At 46.5% G+C, this 15,064-nt stretch overlaps 1 protein-coding gene across 1 annotated transcript; it reads left to right on the top strand.

Moving 5' to 3' along the window:
• The first annotated feature begins 12,863 nt into the window (after nucleotides 1-12,863).
• Nucleotides 12,864-13,478, top strand: LOC147959025 (uncharacterized). The gene has a single exon (XM_087532420.1). The coding sequence runs from the start codon at nucleotides 12,864-12,866 to the stop codon at nucleotides 13,476-13,478; it is 615 nt and encodes a 204-aa protein (XP_087388546.1).
• Nucleotides 13,479-15,064: the final 1,586 nt, after the last annotated feature.

Here is a 15,064-nt window from a genome sequence, read left to right as displayed (position 1 = left end):
ACTCTTGAATGACACGTACGCAATATAAAATGGTTGATATGGAGAGAAAAAGAAAATCACTATACTCCCTCCTTTCCGGTTTATAAGGCTCAATTCAAAATTCTCACCAACCAAGGTAGATGGTGAGTGGTGGAATACTTTTTGTAGTTTGCAAAAGCACCCAATTAATGCTCTTGTTTTCCTCAAAAAAGTATGTTTACCAATGCATTAATTGCAATGCATGCATGCATAAATTACATGCATTGGTCAATTTTCTCTTAGTACTTGCATGCAATGATTTAATGCACCTTGGAATCTGAACATGTGATGAAAAACAACCAAATTGAGCCTTATGAAATGGAAAAACTAAAATTTTGAGATAAGCCCAATAAACCGGAAAGGAGGGAGTATATACACTAGCAGGGTGCGTGTGAGAGACGGGTCAGGAGGTGAATGACACGTGGCCCCAGGGGGTGGCTGGCCCACCTATCATACAGCCAAAGGCAGGTGCAGTAGAGGGCCGAGGAGTAGTACGAAATCCTACGCACCTACGCACGCTAACCAAGGGCTGAGTGATCACTCGAATCGCAAGATCAGTTGACTAGAAGCTACGCTAGACCCATGCAGGCGATGAGCGCGAGATCAGCCGGCTGTGCCAGATGGTCCACGACGCCAGCCTGTGGCCTGGTAGGTAGTATTGCTTGAGGCCGCCAGGGCGAGGGGCCACTTGGACGACAGCTTCGCATCCTTGTTCGACGAGGTCCTCGTCGGTTTCCTCGACAAGTTCACCGTCGTCAAGAAGCTTGCGGACGACTTTGATGTAAGCCTCCAGCCGACGCGCCCAGGCTCTGCGATACCCGCCACCCTCAACGGCCACTATGGTAACAACCTCTTCGACGCACTGGTGGCCCTGCGACTGCCCGCCGTCGCGCCGGAGAATGTCCACCTCAAGGTCGCGCTCGCCGCGCAGCGCCTGGCGCAGCAAGACACCATCGACATAATCACCCACGTCTACGCGCAAATCATCCACAAGGACTAGTACATGCAAGAGGAGGACGATAGGACGCTGGCCTTCTTGGAGCGCAGGGAAACCTTGGACGGCACTGTTCAGAAGCACGTTGAGCTCGCCGCCAACGCCGCTACTCCTCACACGTCGGTTGGTGACCCGGCGCACTAGGGCGTGAGGATGTCGTTGAACGTTGATGGATCCGTATGTATTTTTATCCTTCCATCAAATCCATGTAGTAGTATATGATACTACAGTAATTATCTTACCTTTCGCATCAACTTCATAATTTTCGTACGTACTCCATGCATGAACGGCGCCAGAAGCAAACTTCTCATTACTCTAGGCAAAATCGTTATTTTCTATCTATCGGTCGCGCCATGGAGCATAACCAAATTTTACAAGTTATGAGTTCAAAAGGAAAAGCCTGCCGTGTTCGTGTCGCACCCCCACACGGTTGGTCCAGCACGCCGCTCAAGAGGGAATGCTTGCGGTGTTGCATTTTCACTTACAAGTGGGACCGCAGTTGAGCAAACCGACTATCGGCAAACCCCCACCCCGCCCACCGCGTGATGGCTGAGAAAAGAGGACAGGAGGGAGAAGAGATGGCTGTAGCACGGACTCCAAGAAAATTGGTGTCGGATGGGACTCGTGTGGGTGGCGTGTGCCGTACTGCTAGACGTGAATGCTAGTTATGGCCCATGCCACCCCACTATATCGAGCCTATATCGAGGTATGTAGAACAAATTTCCTGCAGTCCGTGCTCAGCCCTCCTCTATCTCTCTTCTCAGCCAGCCAGCGGACGTGCGGAGCCCATCGTCTGTTTGCTCACATGCGGCCCCACATGTCAGTGAAAACGCAAGAGGACCCACTGAACCTGCACATCTTTCACCTCGATGTGCTGGTGATGAAAAACAAATCCAATAAAGATCTTTGGTGGCCGCTTTTGGAGTTACTCAAGAGTAGTAAGATTCTATTTATAGTTTAACCCAAGATGCACATCTCGTGGCTTCAACTACCACTCTATTTTCTTTCATGACACGACCTGGATGTTGGATGTCCCACGTGTCAGCAAAAGGAGGAAGAACCCGACCAAATCTTCGGTTCTGCTCTCGGATTAGACTAGTTCTGCTAACTTAAAAATTTTATTGTGTACTCCCTCCGTTCCAAAATACATGACTTCCATTTGTCCAAAAATGGATGTGCCTATATACTAAGACATGTCTAGATACATATATATTTTGACAAATAGAAGGCATGTAGTATTGTGCAACGGAGGGAGTAGAATGGATGCAAGTTTTTGTATTGGGAAGAAGAGTACATCCATATATTGATAGAGCGCAATTTAGTAGATGTTCTATCACTTTTAGCTAGTATAGAATAGAGGCTAGACATGAGACTAGATGCAAGGAAGCAACGTCTACTTCTTTACACTCAAAGAAGAAAGAAGCACGCAAGATCGAGCCTCCGCAGATCAACAATGAATGCATCGAGAAGGCACTAATCCAACTCACGAAAATATTCTCCATCAAGAATGGGCACTCTATGTCTAAGACTCCCCAAAGTAGACTCATCCATCTTCCTCCAATGGTTTTTAAACCAAGGCGATGGAGACCAATGCTCCGATACCAATTGAAAGGATCGAGAAGAGGTGTCTAAAGGGGGGGGGCTGATTAGACACTAAGTACCAAAAGTTGCAGTTTTTAATTTCTTTAAGTTGAAGTGGAGTTTTGGCACAAGTTTAACAAACACAATACATATCAAGCAAGCATGCAAGGAGTATATGAGCAGCGGAAAGTAAAGCATGCAAGTTGCAAGAATGTAAGGGGAAGGGTTTGGAGAATTCAAATGCAATTGGAGACACGGATGTTTTTGTCATGGTTCCGATAGGTGGTGCTATCGTACATCCACGTTGATGGAGACTTCAACCCACAGAGGGTAACGGTTGCGCGAGTCCACGGAGGGCTCCACCCACGAAGGGTCCACGAAGAAGCAACCTTGTCTATCCCATCATGGTCATCGCCCACGAAGGACTTGCCTCACCAATGGTAGATCTTCACAAAGTAGGCGATCTCCTTGCCCTTACAAACTCCTTGGTTCAACTCCACAATCTTTGTCAGAGGCTCCCAAGTGACACCTAGCCAATCTAGGACACACCACTCTCCAAGAAGTAATAAATGGTGTGTTGATGATGAACTCCTTGCTCTTGTGCTTAAAATGATAGTCTCCCCAACACTCAACTCTCTCTCTCACGGGATATGAATTTGGTGGAAAGAAGATTTGAGTGGAAAGCAACTTGGGAAGGCTAGAGATCAAGATTCATATGGTAGGAATGGAATATCTTGGCCTCAACACATGAGTAGGTGGTTCTCTCTCAGAAAATGTGTATTGGAAGTGTAGGTATGTTCTGATGGCTCTCTCCACGAATGAAGAGTGGGTGGAGGGGTATATATAGCCTCCACACAAAATCTAACCATTACACACAATTTACCAATCTCCCTGAGGCCGAATTGAAAAACTCGGTCGGACCGATTTGGCAAACCTAGTGACCGTTAGGGTTTTCGGTGGGACCGACTAGATCAACTCGGTGGGACTGATGTGCTAGGGTTAGGGTAAAACCAAAACTCGGTTTGACTGATTACTCAAACTCGGTGGGACCGATTTGGGTAATAAGTGAAACAGAGAGTTGGTCAAGCAAACTCACTGGGGCCGGTTGCATATCTCGGTGGGACCGAAAATATTGCAATAGGTAACAGAGAGTTTGCAAGCCCATCTCAGTGAGACTGAGATCCCGTCGGTGAGTCCGAATTGATTAGGGTTTCTGGCAGTGGCTATGTCAACTGAACTCGGTGGCTCCGTATAGAAAGAATCAGTGGGGCCAAGTTTGACTTTTGGTTTAGGACATATGTGGATGTGGGAAGGTTGTTGAGGGTTTTGGAGCATATCACTAAGCACTTTGAGCAAGCAAGCCATTAAGCAACACCTCATCCCTCCTTGATAGTATTGGCTTTTCCTATAGACTCAATGTGATCTTGGATCACTAAAATAGAAAATGTAGAGTCTTGATCTTGAAGCTTGAGCCAATCCTTTGTCCTTAGCATCTTGAAGGGGTTCCACATCCTTTAGTCCATGCCACTTAATTTGTTGAACTTGTCTGAAACATACTAGGTAAAAGTATTAGTCCAACAAGAGATATGTTGTCATTAATTATCAAAATCACCTAGGGAGCACTTGTGCTTTCACTGTTATTCTCCGGCGACTGCAGACGGACCAGTAAGCCCTCGTACAGTCGTACTCCCCTCCGCGTGGGAAACAACTAGCGAGTCTTCCCTGGCTCCGTGTCATTTCCTTCCTAGGCCTTGCCGTCGTCCACCGCCCTAGCGCTCTCGGTGCGGCTTGGTCAACGTGGTCAACGACTGACATGCATCTGAAGTGGACTGTGTGTGGAGAGGCTGACAGCTGGGTCCACGGCTGCACGCAAGGAAATGCCTCCTTATTACACGCAAAGTAATGATTCCTCCACCTGACATCTGGGACCCACCGAAAGGGCCTCTGTATTCCGTGAAAAAAACGTTACCGCGACTGACAGCTCGGACCCACCAGCTATATCTTCGCACGCAAGGAAGTGCTTCCTTATTACACACACAAAAAATGAATACTCCCCCTGCTAGCTGGGACCCAGTATAGTGGGAGGCTGACTTGTGGGCCTACTAAGTTGACGAGGATGGAGGGCTTTGTCAACTTAGTCAATATGCACGATTCTAGCTCCAATGACCGTACGATGTCCATCCAACGGCCGTAGTGCTTCTTCAACCTCTGGTCTCCTTGCTCCAGCCGCCCAAACCAGCGCCGGTCATGCCTCGTGCTCCTGCCTCCTGTGGCCGGTTGCGATGCCGCGGAGGCCTCACCGCCCCTACTACTCCCATCGCTAGCCAGGCCATCCCTCGACTCACCCACACCTCCCTGTTATTCTACGGTGACGGCAGCCTCACACTGCAGCCGAACCAGTGAACCCTCGTACTCCTCTCCGTGTGGGAATCCACTGCTGCGTCCTCCCTGGCTCCGCATCGTCCCCTTACTAGGCCTCACCGTCATCCACCGCCTTGGTGCTCTCGGCTCGGCGTGGTCAATGTGGTCAATGACCGACTTCCATCGGAAGAGTATTGTATGTGGAGAGGCTGACAGCTGGGTCCACGGCCGCAGCACGGAAGTGCCTCCGTATTACGCGCAAAATAAATATTCCTCCACCTGATAGCGGGGACCCATCGGACGGGCCACCGTATTTCATGTAAAAAATATTTCCCCCTGACAGCTGGGACCCTCCAGCTAAATCTTCGCACGCAAGGAAGTGCATCCGGTAAAAAAAAACGATTCGCCCCCCTGACTGCTAGGACCCACATGCTACATCTTCGCACGCAAGGAAGTGCCTGTCAGTCGGGACGCACCTGGTCGAAGCATACGTAGCGTTGGCATTCTAGTCATGAACGTGTATGTACATACTGGTCGATGTAGAGGCGCGCATGTGTCATAGCAGAGGTGCACACATAGCATGTACATGTACGTACAACAGCCAGGGTGCAAGAATGTAAATACGGCCACGTACGTACATATGGGCGGGGTTTCAACGCCTACTCGCGCATACGTACGGCCAGGGCTCGTCTACATGGCTGGGTTGGAATGGAGAAACAACGTCATCGTCGTGTTCATGGGGAGCCAACCGGCTGGGTCAAAACGGAATGCGTCGTCGTGTTCATCGGGAGGGCTTGGACGGAACAGCCGGTGGAAACGAGGCCTGGCGTACCGCAGAACAGAGGAAACGGCCTTGTGTTCGACCGGCCACGTTCGAAGCGAGATCCTGTTCATCGGGAGGGGTCTGGCATACCGCAAAATGGAGGAAACGGACCTCCTATGGTCGAAACGGGGGTCCTATTGATCGGGAGGGGTGTGGCGTACCGCAAAACGGAGGAAACGGACTTGTGATGGAGCGCTACGGTCGAAACGGGGGTCCTGTTCATCAGGAGGGGTGTGGCGTACCGCAAAACAGGACTCCACGGGATACTGTTCATCTCCACTGTCGATCCCCTCCAGCCTCCACGGGCTACTGTTCATCCACCGTCGACCTCCTCCAGCCTCCACCTGTGACTGTTCATCCACGGGCTCCTGTTCATCCAGCCTCCACCGCGCGCTACTCCGCCGGCTACTGTTCAACCAGCCCTCTCCACGGGCTCCTGTTCAACCACCCCTCCAAGGGGTACTGTTCATCCTGCCCTCCACCGTCTACTGTTCATCCTGCCCTCCACGGGGTGGTCTTGTTCATCCTGCCCTCCACGGGGTCCTGTTCATCTAGCCCCAACCGGCTCGATCGATCGGGGTACTGTTCATCCAGAGGCAACACCATGAGGTCCTGTTCATCCACCCCCACCGAGAACTATTCATCCACCCCCGCAACGCTCACTGTTCATCTAGAGGCAGCATCGATCAGATTCAGTTAGCAGCAGTAGCAGAGGAATCGCTCGATCAGGTTCAGTTAACATCCATCGACCGATCGCTCGGGTTTAGTAACGCGTAGCCTGCAGTGCAATCGCTCGGGTTCAGTTAGAGCCCAACGCCTCACTCGGGTTTAGTTAGAGCCCAACGCCTCGCACACATGCGTGTATGTACGAGAGAAACGCGCATCGCTCGGCCCCGACCACCCACCGTAACCGGGAACTCCCCAATATTTTCCGCGCCCTGGCTTCTACCACGGTTTTTCCGTCATGGACGGCCCAAAGAATTTCATGTAGCTGCGTCTCCGTCCCGCCCAGGACGAAAATCCCATTTTTTGTCATGATTTTTTGTCATAGAAGTAGGACCCCACCACATCTATGATGATACCTGGTTTTGTCACAATTATCGTCATAGAAGTGTCATAGGTATGACATAATTTTTTTTCGTTCGGCCCAAAATGTCATGGATGTGTCTTTTTTTGGTAGTGATTAAACCATACATTGAAACTATGTAAAACATTTCAATGCAACAACAAATGCGATCATAATCGTAACCAAGGTAACAATTGATCCAATGGCATAATGATACCAAGCCTTGGTATGAATGGCATATTTTCTAATCTTTCTAATATTCAAACACATTGCATCCATCTTGATCTTGTGATCATCGAGGACATCCGCAACATGCAACTCCAATATCATCTTATCCTACTCAATTTTTCTATTTTTCCTTCAAGTAATTGTTTTCTTCTTCAACTAAATTTAACCTCTCGACAATAGGGTCGGTTGGAATTTCCGGTTCACACACCTCCTAGATAAATAAAATCTATGTCACGTTGGTCGGCATAATTGTCATAAACAATAAATGAACCAAATAGTTATAAACGATAATATATACCACATCTGAATCATAGACAGGACTGTTGGGGAATGTAGTATTTCAAAAAAAATTCCTATGATCACGCAAGATCTATCTAGGAGATGCATAGAAACGAGAGGGGAGAGTGTGTCTACGTACCCTCGTAGACTGAAAGCAGAAGCGTTGAGTAACGCGGTTGATGTAGTCGAGCGTCTTCGTGATCCAACCGATGAAGTACCAAACGCACGACACCTCCACGATCTGCACACGTTCAGTTCGGCGATGTCCCTTGAACTCTAGATCCAGGTGAGGCCGAGGGAGAGTTTCGTTAGCATGATGGTGTGTTGACGGTGATGATGAAGTTACAGACACAGGGCTTCGCCTAAGCACTATGACAATATAACCGAGGTGGAAATATGTGGAGGGGGGCACTGCACACGGCTAATAAATCAACTTGTGTGTCTATGGGGTGCCCCTCCCCCGTATATAAAGGAGTGGAGGAGGGGCCGGCCGGCCTCATAGGGTGCGCCCCAAGGGGGGAATCCTACTCCTACTAGGAGTAGGTTCCCCCCTTTCCTAGTCCAACTAGGAGGGGAAGGAAAGGGAAGAGGGGAAGAAGGAAAGGGGAGCCGACCCCCTCCCTAATTCGGATTGGGCTGGGGGGGGGGCGCCCCTCCTCTTGGCCGCCTCCTCCTCTCTTCCACTAAAGCCCATGAAGGCCCATTAACCCCCCGGGGGGTTCCGGTAATCCCCCGGTACTCCGGAAAATGCCCAAACTTATCCGAAACCTTTACGGTGTCCAAACATAACCTTCCAATATATCATTCTTCATGTCTTGACCATTTCGAGAATGCCCGAACATATCGTCATCGAATGTTAAGCGTGCGGACCCTACGGGTTCGAGAACTATGTATACATGACCGAGACTCATCTCCGGTCAATAACCAATAGCGGAACCTGGATGCTCATATTGGTTCCTACATATTCTATGAAGATTTTTATCGGTCAAATCGCATAAGAACATACGCTGTTCCCTTTGTCATCGGTATGTTACTTACCCGAGATTCGATCGTCGGTATCATAATACCTAGTTCAATCTCGTTACCGGCAAGTCTCTTTACTCGTTCCGTATTGCAACATCCTGTAACTAACTCATTAGTCACATTTCTTGCAAGGCTTATAGCGATGTGCATTACCGAGAGGGCCCAGAGATACCTCTCCGACAATCAAAGTGACAAATCCTAATCTCGATCTATGCCAACTCAACAAACACCATTAGAGACACGTGTAGAGCATCTTTATAATCACCCAGTTACGTTGTGACATTTGATAGCACACAAAGTGTTCCTCCGGTATTCGGGAGTTACATAATCTCATAGTCATAGGAACATGTATAAGTTATGAAGAAAGCAATAGCAATAAACTAAACGATCATAGTGCTAAGCTAACAGATGGGTCATGTCAATCACATCATTCTCTAATGATATGATCCCGTTCATCAAATGACAACTCATGTCTATGGCTGGGAAACTTAACCATCTTTGATTAACGAGCTAGTCAAGTAGATGCATACTAGTGACACTCTATTTGTCTATGTATTCACGCATGTACTAAGTTTCTGGTCAATACAATTCTAGCATGAATAATAAGCATTTATCATGATATAAGGAAATATAAATAAAAAATTTATTATTGCCTCTAGGGCATATTTCCTTCAGTCTCCCACTTGCACTAGAGCCAATAATCTAGATTACATTGTAATGATTCTAACACCCATGGAGTCTTGGTGCTGATCATGTTTTGCTCGTGAGAGAAGCTTAGTCAACAGGTCTACAACATTCATATCCGTATGTATCTTGCAAATCTCTATGCATCCTTCCTTGACTTGATCGCAGATGGAATTGAAGCGTCTCTTGATGTGCTTGGTTCTCTTGTGAAATCTGGATTCCTTTGCCAAGGCAATTGCACCAGTATTGTCACAAAAGATTTTCATTGGACCCGATGCACTAGATATGAACTCCTTCATCCAGACTCCTTCATTTGCTGCTTTTGAAGCAACTATGTACTCCGCTTCGCACATAGATCCCGCCATGACGCTTTGCTTAGAACTGCACCAACTGACAGCTCCACCATTCAATAAAAATACGTATCCGGTTTGTGACTTAGAGTCATCCGGATCAGTGTCAAAGCTTGCATCGACGTAACCGTTTACGATGAGCTCTTTGTCACCTCCATAAACGAGAAACATATCCTTAGTCCTTTTCAGGTATTTCAGGATGTTCTTGACCGATGTCCAGTGATCCACTGCTGGATTACTTTGGTACCTCCCTGCTAAACTAATAGAAAGGCACACATCAGGTCTGGTACACAACATTGCATACATGATAGAACCTATGGCCGAAGCATAGGGAATGACTTTCATTTTCTCTCTATCTTCTGCAGTGGTTGGGCATTGAGTCTGACTCAACTTCGCACCTTGTAACATAGGCAAGAACCCTTTCTTTGCTTGATCCATTTTGAAGTTCTTCAAAACTTTATCAAGGTATGTGCTTTGTGAAAGTCCAATTAATCATCTTGATCTATCTCTATAGATTTTGATGCCCAATATACAAGCAGCTTCACTTAGGTCTTTCATTGAAAAATTCTTATTCAAGTATCCTTTTATGCCATTCAGAAATTCAGTATCATTTCCAATCAACAATATGTCATCCACATATAATATCAGAAATGCTACAGAGCTCCCACTCACTTTCTTGTAAACACAGGCTTCTCCAAAAGTCTGTATAAAACCATATGCTTTGATCACACTATCAAAGCGTATATTCCAACTCCAAGATGCTTGCACCAGTCCATAAATGGATCGCTGGAGCTTACACACTTTGTTAGCACCTTTTGGATCGACAAAACCTTCTGGTTGCATCATATACAACTCTTCTTTAAGATATCCTTTAAGGAATGCAATTTTGACATCCATTTGCCAAATTTCATAATCATAAATGCGGCAATTGCTAACATGATTCAGAAGAACTTAAGCATCGCTACAGGTGAGAAGGTCTCATCGTAGTCAACTCCTTGAACTTGTCGAAAACCTTTCGCAACAAGTCGAGCTTTGTAGACAGTAACATTACCGCCAGCGTCAGTCTTCTTCTTGAAGATCTATTTATTCTCTATGGCTTGCCGATCATCGGGCAAGTGAACCAAAGTCCACACTTTGTTCTCATACATGGATCCCATCTCAGATTTCATGGCCTCAAGCCATTTTGCGGAATTTGGGCTCATCATTGCTTCCTCATAGTTCGTAGGTTCGTCATAGTCAAGTAACATGACCTCCAGAATAGGATTACCGTACCACTCTGGTGCGGATCTTACTCTGGTTGACCTACGAGGTTCGGTAGTAACTTGATCAGCAGTTTCATGATCATCATCATTAGTTTCCACACTAATTGGTGTAGGAATCACTGGAACTGATTTCGGTGAAGAACTACTTTCCAATAAGGGAGCAGGTACAATTACCTCATCAAGTTCTACTTTCCTCCCACTCACTTCTTTCGAGAGAAACTCCTTGTCTAGAAAGGATCCATTCTTAGCAACGAATATTTTGCCTTTGGATCTATGATAGAAGGTGTACCCAACAGTCTCCTTTGGGTATCCTATGAAGACACATTTCTCCGATTTGGGTTCGAGCTTATCAGGTTGAAGCTTTTTCACATAAGCATCGTAGCCCCAAACTTTAAGAAACGACAACTTGGGTTTCTTGCCAAACCACAGTTCATATGGTGTCGTCTCAACGAATTTAGATGGTCCCATATTTAACGTGAATGCAACCGTCTCTAAAGCATAAGCCCAAAACGATAGCGGTAAATCAGTAAGAGACATCATAGATCGCACCATATCTAATAAAGTGCGGTTACAATGTTCGGACACACCATTACGATATGGTGTTCCAGGTGGCGTGAGTTGCGAAACTATTCCGCATTGTTTCAAATGAAGACCAAACTCATAACTCAAATGTTCACCTCCACGATCAGATCGTAGAAACTTAATTTTCTTGTTCCGATGATTTTCCACTTCATGATGAAATTCTTTGAAATTTTCAAATGTTTCAGACTTATGTTTCATCAAGTACATATACCCATATCTACTCAAATCATCTGTGAAGGTCAGAAAATAATGATACCCGCCACGAGCATCAACACTCATCGGACCGTATACATCAGTATGTATTATTTCCAATAAGTCTGTTGCTCGTTCCATTGTTCCGAAGAATGGAGTCTTAGTCATCTTGACCATGAGGCATGGTTCGCAAGCATCAAGTGATTCATAATCAAGTGATTCCCAAATCCCATTAGCATGGAGTTTCTTCATGCGCTTTACACAAATATGACCTAAACGACAGTGCCACAAATAAGTTGCACTATCATTATTAAACTTATATCTTTTGGCTTCAATACTATGAATATGTGTATCACTACTATCAAGATTTAGTAAAAATAGACCACTCATCAAGGGTGCATGACCATAAAAGATATTACTCATATAAACATTGCTGAGGAAATCGTTAACCGGTAGCTGCTCGGTCGGCTGGTGAGTAGGGGATTAATAGGCTAATCGGCAAGTTAATCATCCATTTAATCAATTAATCGGACGATTTATCAGGAAATCGGCTACTCGGGGACCCTATGAGTAGGGATTAATCGGTAAGTTAACTGGTTAATCAGATGAATTCTTGAACAGGGCATATAAATAGAACAACCATTATTCTCTGATTTAAATGAATAACCGTCTCGCATCAAACAAGATCCAGATATAATGTTCATGCTTAACGCTGGCACCAAATAACAATTATTCAGGTCTAAAACTAATCCCGAAGGTAGATGTAGAGGTAGCGTGCCAACGGCGATCACGTCGACTTTGGAACCATTTCCCACACACATCGTCACCTTGTCCTTAGCCAATCTTCGCTTAATCCGTAGCCCCTGTTTCGAGTTGCAAATATTAGCTACAGAACCAGTATCAAATGCCCAGGCGCTACTGCGAGCATTAGTAAGGTACACATCAATAATATGTATAACAAATATACCTTTCACTTTGGCATCCTTCTTATCCGCTAAATATTTGGGGCAGTTCCGCTTCCAGTGACCAGTCCCTTTGTAGTAGAAGCACTCACTCTCAGGCTTAGGTTCGGACTTGGGCTTCTTCCTGTTAGAGACCAATAGAGATACGACTTCTAGACAACTTGGCGTACAAGTTGTATTACCTCCACATAGATAGGTTTCCATCTAATGGACTCTATGTTATTGTAAAACTTCCATGTGTTATATATATACGAGAGGTGAGCCGAGGCAAGGCTCGAGCCGCCCGGTACTTCCACCTTTACATGGTATTATGCAGTCGATCCTCTCCCTCTAAACCCTAGTCGCAGCGCCCCATCTACAACCCGAGCAGCCATTGCCTTCTTCCTCTAGTCGCTGCTACCAAGTCATCGCCTTCTTCCTCTAGTTGCTGCTCCACCTCCTCAGCTCTCCTCCCCGCCATGGCCTCTGCTGATGAACTCAAAAAGCTTGAGGAGGAACTCAAGAACCGCGAGTCCATCATCCGGACACGTGAGGAAGAACTACAACGCCAAGCTGAAGAATGGGGGAAGGTCGTCGTTCCCCCTGCTACCTCCACATATGCCGCCTCCATCAAGACGTTCGTCCCCATCACTCTTGATATCCAGGACTCCAACTACACCAAGTGGCGTGAGCTATTCCTCATTGCTATCGGCCGCTATGGTCTCTCGGATCATGTTGTCTCCGAGTCTACTCCATCGGACACCTCCCCCACCTCTGATTGGGGCCTCAATGACTTCGCTGTCCTTTCATGGATTTATGACTCGATTTCTCTCGAGCTCTTCGGCATCATCATGAAACCAGGTTCCACCGGGAAGCAAATTGGGGACACCATCGCCAATATATTCCGAGACAGTAAGAAGAGTCACGCTCTGGCTCTTGACGCTGAATTTCGCAACACTTCTCAAGGGGACATGACGATCTTCGACTATTGTGCCAAGCTCAAGACTCTCTCTGATGCACTTGATGATGTTGGTCAGCCGGTCACCGATGAGACCCTCGTGCTGACCTTGCTCCGCGGCCTTAACGAACATTAATCCCGTCTGTGTTCGTTTCTCCCGTTCCAAGTGTCGTTTCCATCCTTCCTTCAGACTCGCTCCGCACGTTTCCTCGAGGAAGCCCAGAAGAAGACCGATGCCAACAATTCTGCCTCAACTGCTCTTTGGGCCAGCGGCAACAGTGTACTTCCCGGTGCTGGTGGCGAGCGCACTCCACCACCGACCGATGGATGCCACTTATCCACTGATTGCCGCGGCCCAGCACCTCTCCCTTCTCCTGGTGGTCGTGGAGGAAACTACAGCGGTCGCGACCGCGGCTGTGCCGGGCGTGGCCGTCGCGACAGCCCCTGGATGTACAATCATGGACCGGACAACCGACGCGTCTCCATGTTTAGCAACATACGTCATCACCTCATCTTCATCAAGCACCCACATCGTCGCCCACTTGGTCGCCTGATATGTCTCCAACATATCTATAATTTTTGATTGTTCCATGATATTATATTATCTGTTTTGATGTTTAATGGGCTTTAATATACCTTTTTTATATTATATTTGGGACTAACCTACTAACCAAAGGCCCAGTGCAAATTGCTGTTTTTTTGCCTATTTCAGTGTTTCGCAGAAAAGGAATATCAAACGGAATCCAAACAGAATGAAACCTTCGGCAGAGTTATTTTCAGAACAAACACGATCCAGGTGACATGGAATGGCCATCAAGAAAGAAGCAAGGAGGCCACGAGGCAGGGGGTGCGCCCCCACCCTCGTAGGCCCCTTGCAGCTCCACCGACGTACTTCTTCCTCTTATATATACCCATATACACTGAAAACATCCAGGAGCACCATGAAACCCTATTTACACCGCCGCAACCTTCTGTACCCAAGAGATCCCATCTTGGGGTCTTTTTCAGAGCTCTGCCGGAGGGGGAATCGATCATGGAGGGCTTCTACATCAAGACCATAGCCTCTCCGATCATGTGTGAGTAGTTTACCACAGACCTTCGGGTCCATAATTATTAGCTAGATGACTTCTTCTCTCTCTTTGGATCTCAATACAAAGTTCTCCTCGATCTTCTTGGAGATCTATTCGATGTAATTCTTTTTGCGATGTGTTTGTTGAGATCCGATGAATTGTGGGTTTATGATCAAGATTATCTATGTACAATATTTGATTCTTCTCTAAAATCTTTCATGTATGATTTGTTATCTTTGCAAGTCTCTTCGAATTATCAGTTTGGTTTGGCCTACTAGATTGATCTTTCTTGCAATGGGAGAAGTGCTTAGCTTTGGGTTCAATCTTGCGGTGTCCTTTCCCAGTGACAGCAGGGGAAGCAAGGCATGTATTGTATTTTTGCCATCAAGGATAAAAATATGGGGTTTATATCATATTGCTTGAGTTTATCCCTCTACATCATGTCATCTTGCCTAATGCATTACTCTGTTCTTATGAACTTAATACTCTAGATGCATGCTGGATAGCGGTCGATGTGTGGAGTAATAGTAGTAGATGCATAATCATTTCGGTCTACTTGTCGCGGACATGATGCCTATATACATGATCATGCCTAGATATTCTCATAATTATGCACTTTTCTATCAATTGCTCGACAGTAATTTGTTTACCT

This window comes from Triticum urartu, chromosome 7A (assembly GCF_056163025.1).
Source record: "Triticum urartu cultivar PI428250 chromosome 7A, HENAU_Tu73, whole genome shotgun sequence".
Lineage (NCBI taxonomy): Eukaryota > Viridiplantae > Streptophyta > Magnoliopsida > Poales > Poaceae > Triticum > Triticum urartu.
Note: the sequence above shows the minus strand (reverse complement) of the source record. Positions and strands in the feature narration are given on the sequence as shown.

Bases quoted from the DNA above. Each gene is read 5' to 3' on its own strand.
- LOC147959025 (XM_087532420.1), top strand. From the start codon at position 12,864: ATGGCCTCTGCTGATGAACTCAAAAAGCTTGAGGAGGAACTCAAGAAC.